General features: G+C 48.3%; 6 protein-coding genes across 6 annotated transcripts; 4 read left to right on the top strand and 2 right to left on the bottom strand.

Moving 5' to 3' along the window:
* Positions 1 to 460: 460 nt before the first annotated feature.
* On the top strand, positions 461 to 1,282 carry N7539_008983 (putative short chain dehydrogenase/reductase; the record flags this gene model as incomplete). Its single annotated transcript, XM_056938578.1, has 2 exons — positions 461 to 491; positions 564 to 1,282. 2 exons carry the CDS (start codon positions 461 to 463, stop codon positions 1,280 to 1,282), a joined length of 750 nt encoding a protein of 249 aa, XP_056785955.1.
* Positions 1,283 to 1,777: 495 nt separating this feature from the next.
* Positions 1,778 to 2,884, bottom strand: N7539_008984 (acyl-CoA thioesterase; the record flags this gene model as incomplete). The annotated part of the gene is made up of 3 exons (XM_056938579.1): positions 1,778 to 1,822; positions 1,903 to 2,754; positions 2,843 to 2,884. 3 exons carry the CDS (start codon positions 2,882 to 2,884, stop codon positions 1,778 to 1,780), a joined length of 939 nt encoding a protein of 312 aa, XP_056785956.1.
* Positions 2,885 to 8,963: 6,079 nt separating this feature from the next.
* N7539_008985 (uncharacterized protein) lies at positions 8,964 to 9,794 on the top strand (the record flags this gene model as incomplete). Its single annotated transcript, XM_056938580.1, has 1 exon — positions 8,964 to 9,794. The coding sequence occupies one exon, from the start codon at positions 8,964 to 8,966 to the stop codon at positions 9,792 to 9,794; it is 831 nt and encodes a 276-aa protein (XP_056785957.1).
* A 2,604-nt stretch (positions 9,795 to 12,398) lies between these two features.
* Positions 12,399 to 13,223, top strand: N7539_008986 (putative extracellular soluble lytic transglycosylase; the record flags this gene model as incomplete). Its single annotated transcript, XM_056938581.1, has 2 exons — positions 12,399 to 12,541; positions 12,620 to 13,223. The coding sequence occupies 2 exons, from the start codon at positions 12,399 to 12,401 to the stop codon at positions 13,221 to 13,223; spliced, it is 747 nt and encodes a 248-aa protein (XP_056785958.1).
* A 991-nt stretch (positions 13,224 to 14,214) lies between these two features.
* Positions 14,215 to 15,407, top strand: N7539_008987 (uncharacterized protein; the record flags this gene model as incomplete). Its single annotated transcript, XM_056938582.1, has 2 exons — positions 14,215 to 14,351; positions 14,408 to 15,407. The coding sequence occupies 2 exons, from the start codon at positions 14,215 to 14,217 to the stop codon at positions 15,405 to 15,407; spliced, it is 1,137 nt and encodes a 378-aa protein (XP_056785959.1).
* A 425-nt stretch (positions 15,408 to 15,832) lies between these two features.
* Positions 15,833 to 17,890, bottom strand: N7539_008988 (cytochrome P450; the record flags this gene model as incomplete). The annotated part of the gene is made up of 6 exons (XM_056938583.1): positions 15,833 to 16,008; positions 16,064 to 16,754; positions 16,826 to 17,211; positions 17,266 to 17,407; positions 17,479 to 17,542; positions 17,679 to 17,890. The coding sequence occupies 6 exons, from the start codon at positions 17,888 to 17,890 to the stop codon at positions 15,833 to 15,835; spliced, it is 1,671 nt and encodes a 556-aa protein (XP_056785960.1).
* Positions 17,891 to 17,901: the final 11 nt, after the last annotated feature.

The following is a 17,901-nucleotide window of genomic DNA, read 5'->3' on the forward strand; positions in this document are numbered from 1 at the left end:
AACCCATGGACTGTCTCTTGACTTCTATTCGCCTACTTTGTCCTTCGGTTAGGTCCAGTTCATGGCACTTTACTCGATTAATCGACGGTAGCTTCACTAATTGATATACAGTTCACGTTGGATGGTTTGTAGCGATGAGTAACTTTCAAGATTGTACTATCTAACTACCGTCCAGGGGGAAACGTCGTGGTAGGAAGCCTACATGACTACAGCATAGTAGGATCCTGAAGCCTGCCATCGGTCTACGGCTCGGTCTTAGGGCCGCGCGCACGGATTAAAGCTTATCTCCGGTTTGTGCCAGTATCTCCGTTCTATCCCAGTGGCATACAAAAGATTGAGCGAGAAGCTACGTGGTGAAATTGTAAGCACCTTCAAACATCTTCATTGGAAATAAGGTGTTTGAATATTTTCAATTAGCAAGCCATCCAGCTTTCAATCAGTGAACTTGTTCAACACCGTCATGTCGGACTCTACTATCGTGCTAATCACTGGTAATGATATCCAAACAACGCCCAAAAATGGACCACTTTCCTGCGCAATTCTCTAATAGACGGTAAAAACAGGCGCCAACTCCGGGGTCGGCTATGCCACCACCGAGGCCATTGTCTCGCAACCAGGCTTTCATGTCATTTTGGCCTGCAGGGACCCAGCAAAGGGCAATCAAGCACGCGCCGAGCTCCTGCAAAAGCACCCAAAAGGAAGCCTTTCAGTCCTTCAGCTGGACGTCGAAGACGACAACTCCATTGCACAGGCCGTGACATCGGTCACCAACGAGTTCGGTCGAGTCGACGCCTTTATCAGTAACGCTGGCACCACAGCAGTCGGGACATCCGGCCGGGAAAAGCTACAGAGGACCTTCTCGGCCAACGTCTTTGGCGCGATGATGGTCACGGAGGCTTTCATTCCACTACTGCTCCAGTCAAAACAGCCACGTCTCGTCCAGATATCCAGTGGACTGGGCTCACTTGGACTCGCCTCGGATTTGTCCTCTCCGTATGCCGCTTCGCCTTGGGATGAGTATCGGATGAGCAAGGCTGCACTGAATATGATGACCATTCAGATGCATAAGCGACTGATGGGGAAGAATGTTCGTGTCTTTGCTTTTTGTCCTGGTCTTGTGAGATCGAGGCTGCGGGGAGAGTCGGAAGAAGAAGTTAGTGCGCAGGGAAGGGCGGGTGATCCTATGGTTCCTGGGAGGGCGCTCTTGGATATCGTTGCTGGACGGAGAGATGAAGAAGCTGGTCAGTTTCTGTCGGCCGCCAGTGGTGTTTTTCCGTGGTAGTTTTTGCCTCTAGTGCTTTCAAGAACTAGACGAGTGAGGTCCAACAATCATCCCAATAAGCTTGAGCAGAGTGCTCGCGGCCCGGAAGGTGAATCCGTCGAATATCATGTATCTTGCCGTCAATCAATATTCGCGCTCATATCAGTGCATCGCCCTAGGTAGACACGCGAATATTGTTTGGTGTGGCCCAGCAATGAGTATTCCCCCACGCCGCTTCTAGACGATTGTCCCGTCACTATCTGCGATACCGCCTCTTTGCAAAGCTATTCTGCATGACCCAACATCGTTAGTCCGAACGTGCTTCAGTGCCTGTCAGAATGATTATTAGCAGATGAGAAGAGCAACCTCGGGTACGTTCCAACATATAAGGATGAACAATTCCTGCGATTGGAGATGATTATATGCAGTCATTGAGCCCTAGCATGAATATCAAGAGCCTCGTTTCACAAAGTATATGTATAATGAAGTGCCGCCTATGTCCGCGTCAACGCGCCCTCACAACTTCGATTTGGCAGCAGGCTCTCTGATGCGCAACAGACCCTGACGGAAGCATTATTAGTCTATTCAAACCTTAAGGTCGCGGGGATTGAGAACCAGTGAAAGAACGTTTGGACACTTACCTCCTGTACACATGTCGCTACTAGTACCCCCTCCCGATTCCAGATTCTTTGAGCTACGAAGGCACGATCATTGCCCGCCCATGAGCTCTCTCTCTCCGAACACATCCACTCGTCGGCTCGCACAGCATCCGGTTGATGGAAGTAAATGACATGGCTGAGACTAGCCACTTTGGCTATCTCTTTGTCTGATCGTCTGCTCAGCTCATCATAAGCATGAACCGCGGCGGCGATAAAGTATGCATCTGACATCCACGCCAGTGCTGCAAGGTGAACATGAAGATTGTGTTTCAGGATCGGTCTTTTTGCACGTATCCAGTACCGAATGAGAGAATGGACAGGGTTGGGAGATATTCCTGATATCGCGCTTTCGTCAGTGAAGCAAACACAAAGTACGCAAGAATCAAACCCACGGTTCAGGCTTTGCCCTCCTCGAACCTCAAGAGGACCAGGTATGCCTTCTCCCTCTATTGACGCCTTTTCTGGTGGAATTAGACCTTGCGGGATTTTATGGCTGTGTTCAAAGCTATTCGTGCCACGGAAGGCTGTCGCGTCGGCTGCCGTGATACCAACAGCCACAAAGCTGACAATTGCCACCGCGATCAAACTTTCTTTCTGTATGGCACGAACAGTTCTTGTCGCGAAACTCTTCCCATCTCGCGTGTTCTCGACCTGATACTCGATCTGCAGAGATGGGTCTGCGCGGCTCAAGAAACTGCAATGAAGAGAGTGGGCTACGTAATTCTTCGAGATACTTTTCTGGGCGGCCATCAGACAGTGCGCCAGGGTTGTACCGCCAAAGACCCCGAAACTGCCTGGGAAGCTCCACGGCGGTATCACATTGGTGAAGGTATTCTACGCATAGCGTCAGAAAGCGCCCGATCAATTTGGAAATGAGTGTTCGATTTCCAAGCTCACCAACCATGCGGACACAATGACATACCGGCTTAGTAGGAACAGAAGTCAGCTCAACGGCCTGTTCCATTGTTTTAATAGGTACACCTAGTCATCTGAAGCCCAAGTCCTAGCATTGGCGTTGTGTTAAGGAGCCGAGGGCTATGGAAAATTGGCGAAGATCAAAACCGAGGTAAAAAGAGGGGGGAAGAAGCCGTCTTTATATAACGATGAGGAGTCCCGGTTAATCTCGTTAGTTAGTGCTCAAGTCGCGCACGGCTTGGCCCGGGCCTCTAATTGGACCCTGACTGAACGGCAAGAGAAAAAAGGAATATAGTACAAACATCAAGATGTCCGGCCCCTTTTTGACAAGCGCTTATGTAGGCAGGCTCTACTTCCGAGCACACTGGACGTTTAATCTGCGCCATGTGCGGGATTCTAAGCGTTACGCGAACTCAGTGCCGACCCTTGAGACACACACATGGGCTGCCAGTCATGTCCGAAATGGGAGCAAAAGGAGAAATTAGCTGGCTCGAAGCGTAAAGCAGAGTTTTCTCGTCATCGGTGATCAATACGTGTTGGAAAGCCTTACTATAGCCTATGATCTCAATCGACGCGCTTCTATAGCGCAGGCGAGGGGAGGTCGATTGAAGACGGCATGCCCGGGAGCGCGAAAAAAAAAAGAATTCCAGAGCATTCAACTAGGCAAGGTGAGAAACGATTTCCCATGCCTGAGAAGTAGAGGTGGTCGTCTCTATCCATATAAATAACCAAGCTTTGTACGATCGCAATCATTAAGCTATTTCACATGCTAACTTCTGAAGGTAATGAAATCATGCTATAGCATTATATATGCCGCCTGGATAAGGCGATAGGTAGATTGGTAATATAGATGTGATAAGTGATCTAAGACTCCAAGCCTGCATGGCTCAGTCTGGAATTATTCCCAGGTTTTGTTTAACATGCGATTCTATTGACCGGTGCTGAAATATAACATTTTACTTTCAATATTTCGGCAGTTTAATGATCTCAATTCTTCGTAGAACCTCTGCTGATAGCATTTGTCACATAGATAATCATGTCACAAGCATAATCATTCATGTAGCCTGTATGTAGCCTGTGCAGAGGATAGCTTCAAGCGAGATCGAAAATACGTAGCAATACTTGGTCGGGTAGCTTGAAGAAGCCGAGTCATCACTGCTATTAACCTTACTATATCCCCATTCTCCTGTATCCACTGTTTGATCCGACAAGGATTATGCGTGTACCCTGATGAAATTCAGTAGTACGGCAAAGCAATTCAATCTGCCCGAAACGTTATACGCGTTCCCTAACTGCCACCTGGGAGCGGTAATAAGGCATAGTATAACCATATAGTTCACACTGTGCCATGCAGCCGGGTTGATTCCCCATCCCCCCATCGCACCCAGCCATCCAGGTTTACGAACGCATCAAGCCTCAACTTCTGAGGCGCCTCCGCACGCAAATTCCTTATGACTGGACATCCCTCACCTTCGTTCTACTTAGCCGAGCCTCGCAGACTGCCTCGCCAAGCACGGTCAACCCGCAGAGCTCCCACAACTGGTTCGACCTAGTGGCGTGGATCCGCGTATTGATCTCCCAGAACTGCCTGTCAGGCCTTGCCATCATGATTGACTTTATTCCGGGGCGCTTCGATTTATCCCCAGAGTGCTCTATTTCGTGCGAAGACGGGAACACGTCTGAGGGGCGTTCCCAACTAGGGTCGTGTAGGACTGAAGGGCTTTCCTACATTGGTTTGTCAATTACCGAGCTAGGCTAGATACGAGCAGACACGATAGGTGGAATAGTGATGCTCACTTACGAAGGTAAGACTTATAAGTGTGGCCCTGTGGCCTTATAAATCACTATGTTGTCCAACCTACGGTCTCGAAGAACGAAGTTAATAGGGCCGTAGCCTAATACTATATATTGATTTTATAACACTAGAGATTTCAGCTCTAGTATAGAAGTCTCCGCCTCGCTGACCAGATCGTGGCGGAAACTAACATAGAGATCAAGAAGATTCAGGAAACGGCGCTTAGGGCCGAATTAAAGCGCGGTGAGGTATCCGAGGCCCTCTAGTTAACGCTATAGCTTCTACGAGCCGGTTATATAGAAAATAATACAACGTATGCCCTAGTCTCGTAACTACCACGGCCCTTAGGTAAATTCTTTACTTAAGTAGTTAAGGAGTACGGGGAGGCCGCCTGCAGGACTAGGCGCTAATCCAACTTAGCGATAAGGCTCCCGCTGTTATATCGCCAAAAATTAACATAGACGAAGTCTGGTAGGTGATCGATGACTCGATAGCGGCCCTATCGGTAGACGGACTTAGGTCCCTGGTACGTTAGCGCTCCCCGGAGGAACACTTTGGCAAAATCGTTCCTGGACACTGGTACACGCATATTAGACGGACTACGGTGAACGCAGAAGTTGCTAATAGCGTTAATGTGTGCAGGAACTGGACTGGAAACAACAGTATCAGATATGATCTAGACGGTGTCACAGTCCTCATGCAGCATAGCGAAACCGAGGAACACCTGATCACCGCGTAGCTCAAGCGAGATTATCCCGTGTCAATTCTCTTTAGCCTGCCTAGGTACTCTGGATCTTTGCTTCTGGGTGAACCTGCGGGCTTGACTACGGGAATGTTATGAAGTGGGTGGGAGTTGAGGGAGAGATCAGCGGCAACGCCGGTCTGGCCATATCGATGGACGATCTCGGGAAAGGGATCAAGAGTAAGCTTGGTCAAAACGTTGCTTTAAGTCCAGCATACTGAACCTTCTTTGAGCAATGTTCATGTTTCTGCGGTGGATGGTATATTTCCTATCCCTGTGCTTCCGAATTATGACGACCCCCGATTGTTAACACTGCTAGAGAACAGTGCTTGAGAACATTGCTTAGAGGGACGTCGGCATTTGCTATGTCATATGACCTCAACAGATTAGTCGGTGATTGTTAATGACAGTTCAGAACACTCTGTCCTTTTGACATGAACTAGTAGTCGACCAGCTGGCTAGGCAAACGCAAAGTTAAATGGAAAATTACGAAATGAGACTGTTCTCATTACTCAGAATGTAAGTACCGACTCTGTACGCCATCTTCTACCTTACCTTGTGGGTTGGGTAGGCAACACCGCCATCACAGCCGTACCGTTATCATGTGTCAGTCATCGCGGACGATTGCCATTATAGTTTCCGACTGCGTTATGCTAGTGTTTGTATGGCATGTGATACTGCCGAGTGCCGACTCACCGCAGTCCATTGCCTAGATAGAATCTCTCCCCCGTAGCAGTCTCAAACCTCATCCCTCTCACACATGGTGATGCTGCACCTACTGTAGCCACCTCCCGGCAACTAGTCTGTTTTATCTTGAAAGACGTCAGAGACGAAATATATATGATTCTCGCCATTTGATTAATTCTTCCATACTCGCTCTGGCGTCGACGCTTGTCCAATGTCCCGATCTTTCAGCTTGAGCTCGGAAGGCATCAAGAATCCTGTTCACATTCATCTTCAGCGCAGATCACGACCGGCTCGTACCACTTGACTTTTTGTTCTTCGTGGTGCTCAGAGCTAGCCATTTGTGAATCATGAGCCTATCAACGAAACAGTATTGAAATCCAGATAATGATCTGACCTGTGCGATGGAAACTTGTGGCGGCGTATTTGCATTGATGCGTGTCCGCGCCTGTCTTGAAATGCTGGTACAATACTCTGCTGCTGAATGTGAACTTCCAGACACGATACGAAACGTACGCATGGGTGTCTAGACTCATCACCGTATCATCACCGTACATAGTAAGTGACTAAGTGTATGGGACTACAAACTGCTTAAAATCGACGGGAGACGTGGATAGATCGATCCATGATAACGTAATTCACGGCCGGTCGGGACACACGGCCGGTCGGGACACCTAGCACCATTACAAAGATTCAAAATTGATTATCTCAACCAACACCTATTAATTCAACTAAATAATACGATTTTTACATGAAGTAATCCTGTGGCTAGTTTGGCTATATCCACTATAGGTAGGCGGAGCCCTCCTGGCCGGTTAAATCGGCTAATTAGGTAAATCGACCTCCTTGTGCGATACTACCTTATTAGCTTTAGGTAGTTAAATTAGCTGCTGAACTAGCTATAGGCCCTCTTCGATCGATAGGCCTCCCTTATAAGCTATCTGCCTAGTCGATCGAGTACGCTTTTGACGTTTCTTTTTATTCGCTACGCGTAGATCGGCGTTTTCCTTTACTAATAAGGTAGTATAATATAAAGCTTAATAGTAGCCCTTAAGAATCTAATTAACTACTAATTTTAATAGGCTTAGAGGGCTTTTTAACCGCTAATCTATTAGATCTTTTATTATTTTAGCCTACTTTTCTAGCTACTTTACTATTTGAGGCGTTTTTGGTATAAATTAGCTAGATCTACTACTTAGTCGACTTAATAGTAGTAGAGGTGTTCGAAGCGATATATTAAGCTTAGAAAGTACTTAACTAGTATTAACTAGTATAATACTAGTAGCTACGAAGCTACTTTAGACGATATTCGGTTAAAAAGCTTCTAGCCGTACGCGAGGATAATCTATAAGAAAATTAAGCTTATCGATATAATTATAGCCTATTCGGGCTAGATCGCTTACGAAGCAACTATATATATACTTTAGTACTATAAAGTACCTAATATTAAGCGGCTATAGTAGATAAGACGAATATAAAGATATATAAAGTAGTATAATATTATTTTCGGTATAGATTCGATCGAATTAAGGTATAAGATAGCTATTATACCTATTAAGGATTAATAGCCGAAATTATCCTCGTATATATAAAGTAGTATATAGAATAAAGAGCTTTTAAAGCTAGTAAAGACCGATTTTATCGGTAGTCTAGCTATTATTCGATACTTCGATTCGCTAATCCCTAGGGATATTCGACGATTTAAACTACCTAGCGATATAAACCTAGCCTTTAAAAATAATATAGGGCGGTAGCGTATAGCTATCGGCGTATATTACTTCGATCGTAGTAACCTATTCGCGATTACTAGGCTATAGAATCGATCGCCGACTATAGTATTTAGCGCGCGTAACTATCTTTTATAAGGATATAAGGCCTATCGCAAAGCCTATCTTATTAAAGTTATAGATATCCTCCGGTTAAATCCTATTCTCCTCAATCGTACGTTATACTATTAAAAACTACTCTTTAATAGCCTTTAGATCCTCGTTAAGAGCGCGCTAATAATTATATTATTTAGAATAGCGTAATTAAAGCTTATCGCGCCGTTTAACGAAGGTTAATGCCTAATTAACGCTAATAGTTAATAGGGGGTTAGTTCTACGCGCTGTAAGAAGGATATTAGCTATCTCTCGAATAGTAGAGGGCCTAGGCGCTACCCTACGCGAATCCATAGAGAGGATCTATTCAGTAAGCGAATCCTCTTCTAATTAAGTTAATTTATAACCTGATAGGCGTTTATTAACGTGTGAGGATCTTCTATACGCGCGCGCGTGTTGTGTAGAGCGCGGTATACTGTATAGCTCCGTAGCTGCGCGAATAGATTTGATACGGCCATTTTCCATATCATCAAGGGCTAATAGGATCCTGCCCTCCTGATTGGCTGATTTCTGCGAAGATTCAGTGCGAATTGGTGGCATGGTAGGTGGTTGAATTAGGTAGGGTGGTAGGAATACGCGATTTTGGAGTGGGCGTCCCGACCGGCCGTGTGTCCCGACCGGCCGTGAATTACGTTACGCCTTGCGATTACATAATAGCCGCAGCACGGGCAGTCCCACTGCTCGTGCTAAGCCCGAAGCATCTTATTTGTGGAGCATTGGAAAGGCGCTGGTCCAATCACAGAGTATTGGTGCTCATGCTCTTCACGACGCATGATGAGTCAAAGCAGATCATTTCTCGTCGTTGTCTTTGGAGTTGTCAATGCGCGTCATTGTGGATACGAAGTATCTCCGAGCTTCCTCGGCCACAACGATGGGACTGCACTATAAGGAGCCCGTTTGACTTCGCCAAGAGTGGATTTGTCCTCCCCGACAGCATTGCCAGTTCATATCAATTCGTTCAAACCAATCCCTGAGCCATCTTGCGCAAAAAGAAACTCAACGCACGATCACTACCACCACATCCACAATGTCCGACAATTCCAAGACAATCACTTTCTATGACATTGCTCTCAAGCCACCAGTCCAAGAACATGCATGCTCACCAAATCCGACCAAGGCTCGCATGGCCTTGAACTTCAAGCGGCTACCATACTCCACAACCTGGGTCCCTCTCCCCGAGGTCTCCAGTGTCCGTCGCGATCTCAATGTCCCACCTTGTCGCAAGTTCGCCGACGGCAGTGACTATTACACGCTCCCAATCATTGACGATCAGCACACCAACACAAAGGTCGGCGACTCATTTGACATCGCCGTGTATCTCCAAAAGACATACCCTGACGCAGGCGAAGGCGACTTGTTCCCACCTCAGACATTGGATTTCGAGTACAAGGCCGGCGCGGTGATTGCCGTGCCGCTGTCGGACCTTCAAAACGAAGAATTCCCCGAATACGCCAAGTTCAATCAGCATGTTGACGCGGTGTTCACAATGCACACAGGTCTGGCAATTCAGTGTTTCCCATTTGACCCTGCAACGGCGGAGCAGTGTAAGGCGGAATTTGCTCGGCGGGCGGGTGTCTCGTCCATGGATCAGTTGAATGTTGTTGGTGAGGCGAGAGAGAAGACCAAAGACTCACTCCGGGATGCGTTGAGGGATCTTGCGGTGCTGTTTGAGAGAGACAACAGCGGGCCATTCATTCTCGGGCAGAAGGCGACTTATGCTGATCTCATTGTTGGTGGATGGTTGCGCTTTATGAATGGGGTACTACCGAAGAGCGAGTGGGAGGAGCTCCGAGGATGGCATGGGGGCGTCTTTGCTCGGCTTTTCGATGCCTTGGAGGCTTATAGAGAGATGAAGTAGAGTTTGGATGTGGGATCTCGCGAGTGCCGAGGTTTTGAGCTCGATGATGATGCTCGCCTGTGTGACGACCAAGATGAAAATTACTCAATTGTGCTCATCAGGTCATTCACGATCATCGTCAAGAATTATTTACCAATAAATTCAAGCACGTTTTGTAATTTGGCGCCATCTCTATAATCAGTTATCTTCCAGTGAAGGACTGTAGTGTTAGAAGCTAGTGTAGGAAGGAACTACCGAGACCGGCTCCACAGAGCTTGACAATGTCATGCCTGCCTCAACGGCAGGCATACTAGTCACACTCAAGCCCGTCCCATGTAGCATCATTTTCCCCAACAACACTGTCCATTAAACCACCAAATTATCATCGTCACAGGTCACAAATATTTTGGGAATTTCAAAAGCACTTTCGCCCTGGCTCGAGCTATATGTTCCACTATCAAATTCCAAAAACCGGGGTATGGGGTAAAGTGGGTCTTCTTGGCGCCACTGGGAGTTGAACCGGAGACCTTAATCCCCTTCAGGCAGAAAAGCTCAATATAGAGGACGATGTATATCGCTTCAAGGCGATGCCAGGATGAGGTTTCATCATGGTCTTGCACAAAAAGGACCAGAAAAACTGGCCTCAAACTTTGTCAGGATGTAGTGCCAGATCTGATCTTCGGCTATTCCAAGTTGAAGCATTTTTATCCGCGGTAAGGGCCTCAATTTCCCAAGATCAACTCTCCACCTCCATCGCAGAGCCCTCTAGAGAAGTTTTGAGGTACCATATGCCCTTTCTGTCAATCAACCCCCTCCAGTGGTCTAGTGATACTCTCACACTACCGGCACTCCATGTAATGAGGCTTGACGGGAACATTGTTCCTCCTCTCCCTCAGAGCATGTCGCACCCGGCCAGTGGCTAGCGCCCCTAGTTCTGCTGTCGCCTGGGACGAAACCTGACAGGAGCCTTGCCAAGACTACACATAGGGCAGACCCGGTGCATTGTTCGCCAACGGAGTCCGTAGCTAGTAACTTGGCCGATGTCAGGTGGACCCCCAAGGCGTGGGAATTTGCCAAGCAAATCCTTGAGTCCATACAGGTCTGGGCGCCCTCGAAGCACTGAGGGATGGGGGACTTTTTTGGGTTCTTGTTGGTCTATTGATGATGGTCACTTGAGGTATGAGGTTATATTGTGGTGGTTAGACTTTGGTCTTGCATTCTTAGTATCCTATTTTCACGCCAACTGAGATGATGTTTCCTAGCTCCTCATTCTAGGAAGTTTGTATAAACCCATTCATTCACCATACGATGATTGATTGAGTCCCCGTTCTTCGTAGCTTGTCCTGGGTAAGGTCAATCCTGACTGTGAAGCTTTGAACATTACCCACCCAACCGACAACCAGCAATCCACATACCCGCGTTGCTTGATGATATTGCCACTTTTTCATCTTCTGTGTCCATTCTCACCACAATTCCCTGGATGATGTTGTTTTTGAACACGGATGTTCACTCTCAGCCCACACGCACCGCCGTCTCATGATGATATTATTCTCTACTTGTGATTCCCACCCACACGTGATTCGAACACAACGCAATGATACCAACAATACTTGTGCCAACATCTGCGTATTTGTCTCACAAGGCTACTACATGTTGATGATTTTTTGTTCGTCACCCGAGTCGCGTAAGCACACATGATATTATAATTCTATCTATGTCATTTTCGCGCTTTGGCACTGACAAGCTTACGCCACATGCACGCTTCATCGCAGTGATTCTGTGTTGTTGCGACACCTGTGTCACAATGTTTTTATCAACGAAGCCCGTCAATTTGGTTAATTTCGACGAATAATTGTTAGAACAATCTCTCGGGGCCATCTTCTTCCGGCTCCTAGGTTTGTTTACACGCCTATCCGAAGATTGCACTTACCTGCTCTAAACAGACATCAACAGGTATACATCGCAGTTCATACCATACACAACGATACAGCAGCTGCTCAGGTCTTCGTGCACATTATGACATCAACAAGTCTGTGCATTGACCTCACATAGCCCGAGAAACATGCCCGCTTGATTCTCACGCATTATACAGAATCAGCATATGGTCTCTTGTTGATGTTGATGTTGCACCGATCCGAATGCAACCATACTTTCTTGGCATCCGGCCCCAAACTCTCGGAAAGAGCTCCACCCATCTCCACCAGTGATCGAGCACGTGGCTCCACTTCTCTGCATTCGCAGCCCCCAAGGTCCTGTACATATCCAATGAGATCATGCTGAGGTAAGTTCGCCCGACTGCTCGCTGTCATTCACGCGGGAAGATCGTCGGTTCCTGAAGAGGAATTTGGTTACTGCTACAGCGCTGATCTGCAGGGGACAAGTCGGCTTCGTCCATTATTTACTTCGTCACTTCCCCGATTTGGAAATTCGTCAACGCGAGGAGATGGCATTGTCCGCTAATGCCGGCACATTGACCTGTCTAGGTCGTGAACTTCCATGAGAGGTTCGATTTCATGGAAGACAAGTATAAGAATCAGCTGCCGTCTAGCTCATAGCATCCCATCATCTTCATCCAAAGACAACAACACTCTCTGCACGACCGCATCATAAACTCTGAGAGTCCGAATGGCCGTCATCAAGTCTTCTCTTCTCGTGGCCTTGGCTGCTGCTGCCACTGCGTCTGCGCAGTCTGCCAACCCCGGCGTGGGTACCAATTCCAAGGCCCAAGGTGCTACGGAGCAGGTCACCCCTAACAGTGGACCCAACGGGTATGATTGCGCAAAATTCCACTTTCAATACTCATACAACAGGCAATCTTAGGGTAACTGACCCAATGATCTCTACAGCTCTGAAGATTGGCTAAACACCGGCCTGACTGGCGACGGCTGGAACCCACCATACCTCGACATCTCCGAGGTTCTACACGTCTCCCTCGACCAGTTCTACGGCAGCATTGGCTCCGCCTGTCGCCAATACGATCAGTACTTCCAGAGCGCCGGCTCCCAGTACGGAGTCGACCCCGTCATCCTGGCCGCTATCGCCATGCAGGAATCCTCCTGCAACGCCTACGCCGGTGGCCCCACCCCCGGCCTCATGCAGGTCTCCTGCGACAATTACCCCAACGGCCAATGTACCGACTCCATTCAGGACAACGTCAACGCGGGTACCAACTACCTGAAGTCCCAGCTGGATGCCTCGGGTGGCAATGCCATTCAGGCGCTGGGTTCTTACAATGGTTGGTTCACGGCTGGCAGTGGTCTGAATGGTAACAGGGGCTTGACGGTGGATTACCCTTGCTCTGCGGAGGGCAAGTCCAATGGTTGGCCTCAGAACCTGGACTATCTGCACCAGGTTCTGAATGGTTGGTTCATGGGTCTGGATGTGTATGGGAGTGACAACTGGATTGGAACTTATCACTGCAACCAGGACTGCAGCAGTGGCAAGTGCTAGACAATAGCTGGTTGTTTGTTGTTTGCCGTCATTCTTTCTGTATATACTCGTGCATAAAATTACACGTGTTGATGTTTTCCTCTATCTTTCCTTGGGCATTTTGAGCTAGGGTTCGCTTCAAATGCAGCTGTTTCCCGCGCGATAATCATAGATTCATACAAGTGACATCTTTCTCGAGTAAATACGGGTTGAAACTCTACACTGGAGATTTATCCTTGAGCAAAACTTGAACGTATTCTCACATGCTCTGCCACGACAGCTGTCTCAAGTAAAATTGCGTAATCGTTCAGCATGTGACCCAAAGGCCCTCACTTCGTTTTCCCGCACCGCTCTGTTCGTCTCCATCTTACGACACAATCCAGCGATGACATCCCTCTCGACCCATAGGTTTCGTCGCACAACAGAATGACCAGCTTCTGGCTTCCACCGATGAAGACATAGTGGCTAGCAGCCCAAGAACGACCGATCATTTAGAAGAGACAGCCCAGTGCCTCGATATCTTGGCTATCTGACGTGGCGAGCCAGTGGTTTTGCTCGGCAATGACATGGTAGTATGAATCGTCCCTTTCTTGGATCTCGTCTGAATCTTGGAAAAGGCGTAGTGAAGTCGTGATTTCTGGAAGCGAATACCCGCACCACGAAGAGGTGTTCGCAGATGAAACTACTTGCACATTGACTCAAGTGTGGCCACAACCAGCCGTATTAGCCACGATCAGGTACTACGGATCGGCGGACATGTTTTCGTGAAGAAAGTGAGCATTGTGCCATGCTGTCTGGGTGTTTTTCTCATGGGCCATTGCGCCGTCTCGGCTCTGTGGTTTCGGCAGTTGATGCTTGAAGCCGAGCTATTAGCTGAGAACTTGGCTTGGATCACGCCCGAGCATTGTACGTATTGCTGACGTTGACCGGGCCCAAGGTCCAGACCACGCACTCATACGTGACTTGTGCCAAATTCAATGATTCAACATCTCTCCAGTCATCCAGTATCCAAATGCCTCAACTTTGGCAGGTCATTGCGCCCGCTCGTCAGGAGACGACAGGGATGATAGGCGAGTTGATGGATGCATTGCTTTCGAGCAGTGCCGCCGGTCTAGTTTCTCTTTTGGCCGTTCCATTGTGCACTTATCGGTTCGTATATCCATAACATCATGTACCTTGTGTGTATATTAAGACTATCATCTCAGACAGCGATATGACGGGCTATTGCCGGGCGAAAATGTCGAAGACAACGAGGACGACGATTTCGTGTGTGCGAAACGAACACGAGTCAACGATCTGTCGCAGAACCACTCAAGTAAAGCTGCCAGAATCGAGATTCATGATACGAATGCTGCGAGTCTAGAGGGACCTAAAACCATTCTTCATTTGCAGTCTACTATCCACCACCTGATCTTCGCAAATCTTCAAGACGTGGAAGATGTCTTGCGATTCAGTCTTGCAAATAGGTACTTCTGGGCCGTTGGTCTCTTGCACATTGAGACGCATATCATGAAGTCCCTTGCGCCATGGGCAGGCGAGCCAATTGTCTGCGTTAGTGAAAAGACTGACCCAAGGGATCTTCCACCGAATGTGCTCAACGCAGTCCCGACTCCAACGCCCAACGAGCAAATCTCGCATCCACCAACCCCATGGTCCAACTACGCGAAGAACAGCGGTCCTGCACTTTCCCAGAGACTACAAGAATGGTTTCTCGACTACGAAGCCCACCACCCTATGGGCTCTGCTCATCGTACAGAAATTCTCACGGGTCTGAAACCTGAGATCCTCGCCTTCTATCCCCAAGACCAGGAATGGATCCTACGAAACCTGTCCACCTGCGAATACGTCCGCGGCGAGGTCATCGCATTAAAGCAAGAATTCATCCACGGGCCGCAGATGGAAATCTTGGGATTTTCTGAGATTCTGATAGCGCGGATCTGTTGGTCCTCGGAACCAGAGAAGTTAGGCGTGTACAAGAATGTCAACCGGGGTAAATGGGCCGGGCACCGCTTTGATATTGCGCCGTTAGCATGGCTGGAGGACGATTGTGGTGGGGAGGTTTGGAACGATGTGAGTAATGAGATATTGCGGGAAATTGATCTCCTTATTGGTGGGCAGCTTGGTGATGACTGGCGGGATCAAATGGCGAGGAGTTATCGCAAGTTTGCGACGCTGGATACTGTTGAGACTTTGGATGTTCTTTAAGAGTGAGGTCTGGTATGGCGACCTTGTCGGATATTTGAGACGAGACAGAAGGGGGCTCATGTTAGTCGTTTTTTGAATGGACCCAGATATTTGGTTCTGAGAATCTAGAACTTCTTCCATGCTGTGTTACAGATATGGCTCGGATATGCTAGAACATGAGTAAAGGGTCCCGACATTGATCCGTGCAGGATCATGGATGCTGGTCACTCCGACGAACTGGGCAGGAATCTGGTTATTGAAATTATCGAATGACCTCAAGGCATGCAATCAATTGATGTGTTCCCTTTTTTGTAATGATGTATTGACTTTGAGGCGTCTAGCATTTCACGTCGAAGACAGCCAACATGATACGAACTCCTTATTCATCTGATGCTCAAATCATCGCTTTCTTATCGATTCTTGGCTCCCGGCTCGACGGATCTGTCTCACGCCTCGATCAAGCATCGATGTCCCCTCGGGGCCATCAAAAAGAACGCTTCCATATCCATATCATTCTCCGACATTCCCTCTCGAGCCGAGACTTGTGCACTGGGAAATTTGCGGAAGAAAAGAGCAGTGCCCAGACGCATTTCCATATGCGCCAAATGAATCCCGATGCAAACTATAATGAGATTTAGTCATGCAAACCTCATACAATCGTCCGTGAGGCAACTTACCTCTCGAACCTCCACCAAACGCCAGCGACGCATCTTTCATCTCCCTACTTGGGCTCTGCCATCTTTCTGGCTTGAACTCAAGTGGGTCTGGGAAGATGATCGGATCGCGATGCACACTGTAAGCCTGAGTCCCAATGCCGGTTCCTCCTGGAATAAAGTAGCCGTCGAAAGTATATCCCTCCGGTGGCACGGTCCGAGGGAGGGCCATGGACACGGCTGGGTGGAGACGTAGTGTCTCCTCAATAACCTGATTAAGGTACGGCAGCTCACGCAATTTTTGACTGGTTAAAGGTTCAGAGACAAGGGAGACTTCTTCGACGAGTTTCTTCCGGATTCCCTCACTGCGACAAACGGAGTAAATCAGGTAGGTGAGTGTTACAGCGGTGGTGTCGCTACCTGCGATGATGTAGGCTTGGGCTTCGTGTCGGATTTGTTCGTGGGTGAGACCGCTTTTCTCCTCGAACATTTTTGTGAAAAGGGTTGGTTTTGGATTTTCAGGGTTTTCGGCCAGAATACGTTTGTAACGCTCAATGGATTGGTATGAGTATTGTCCGATTCTCTTTGCTGCTTCTCCAGCTGCTTTGAAGGCCGGGAAGGGAACATATTTGCCGATGCTGACGAGGAATGGGAAGGCGATCCGGACGGCCTGGACCCGTGATAGGTTTTCAAGGTCGATGCTGTATTGCGTTTTCTGCATAGATCAGTGTGAGTTCCGTCTCACTTCGACGCTGCAAGTCAAGCCTCCTCGAAGGATCTAGTTACCTCCTTGGCCTCCAGCATTCGAAACGATTCTCCAAAGCTAAGTTCGCCGATGATATCGGTGGCCATGAACAACCACCACTTGAAGACATCAGCCACCCCGCCGAGTCTCATCTCTTCCTCCATCCTGTCGATTGCAGTCTGTACTCGTGCAAGAACAATAGGCTCCATCTTGCTGAGCGATGATTCCGAGATGGGCATTGCGAGCAATCTACGTCGCTCCGCGTGGAATTGTCGATCTAAGGTCGAGAACATCGTTTCATGACCACCAGCGACGAGTTTGCGATACCACTCAGATTTAAGAAATCGGCTGTTTATCTTGTGGATATCTTTGACGGCGTCGAGATCGCAAATGTCGACTTGGCCCGGACTAGTTCGCACGATAGGTCCTATTCCAAATTCTCATTAGCATCGGCGCCTCACGTCACGAGAGACAAACTGACCGTATTGTTCGTGAAGCCGGTGAACGTAGAACGGTATCTCGCCTCGTAGCCAGTAGTAAACATACACAGCTTCAGTCCACTTGGAGATTTCAGGTCCGGGAATCTGGGCCAATGGTCCAGTGACCTTTCTGTATATGAAATGCTGTCATTTGAGTGACATTAGCCACAGTTACCATTGGGTATTTCCCGCTCGGCAAAGAATCTTAGACTCACCGTCACATAAAGAGCGAGGCAGGCGAGCACAGTCGCCTGTATATTGTCGATGAACATCTCTCCTCTGTGTAAAAGTCAAGTGTGGTAAGAGAACCGCTCTGTCCCAGTAAGGCAGGATCGAATTTGCAACTGAAGGTGAACCCAGTTGGCGTACGGCTGGGCTGCACTTAAATAGCTGCGTTGATACCGTCCTGTCAGACCCAAACTCATATTCCCCGTCGATCGGGTCGCTGCATTTGACCCGCCTCGTCATTCGAACGGAGGTGTCAGTGCGGGGACAATCTTCATGTGAGGCAGGAATTTTGAAAGCTTTCCCTTTGGTCGCCTTCGGTCGCTCGCTGTAGGCCGGTAAGCCGACAGGCCGAAGGGCCGAGATCAGACTCTTCTGGGCAGTGAGGACGCTCGATTGCATCAGGCTGAAGC

The sequence above is a fragment of the Penicillium diatomitis genome (genome assembly GCF_028827545.1).
Source record: "Penicillium diatomitis strain IBT 30728 chromosome Unknown utg000015l_segment0_segment0, whole genome shotgun sequence".
Classification (NCBI taxonomy): domain Eukaryota; kingdom Fungi; phylum Ascomycota; class Eurotiomycetes; order Eurotiales; family Aspergillaceae; genus Penicillium; species Penicillium diatomitis.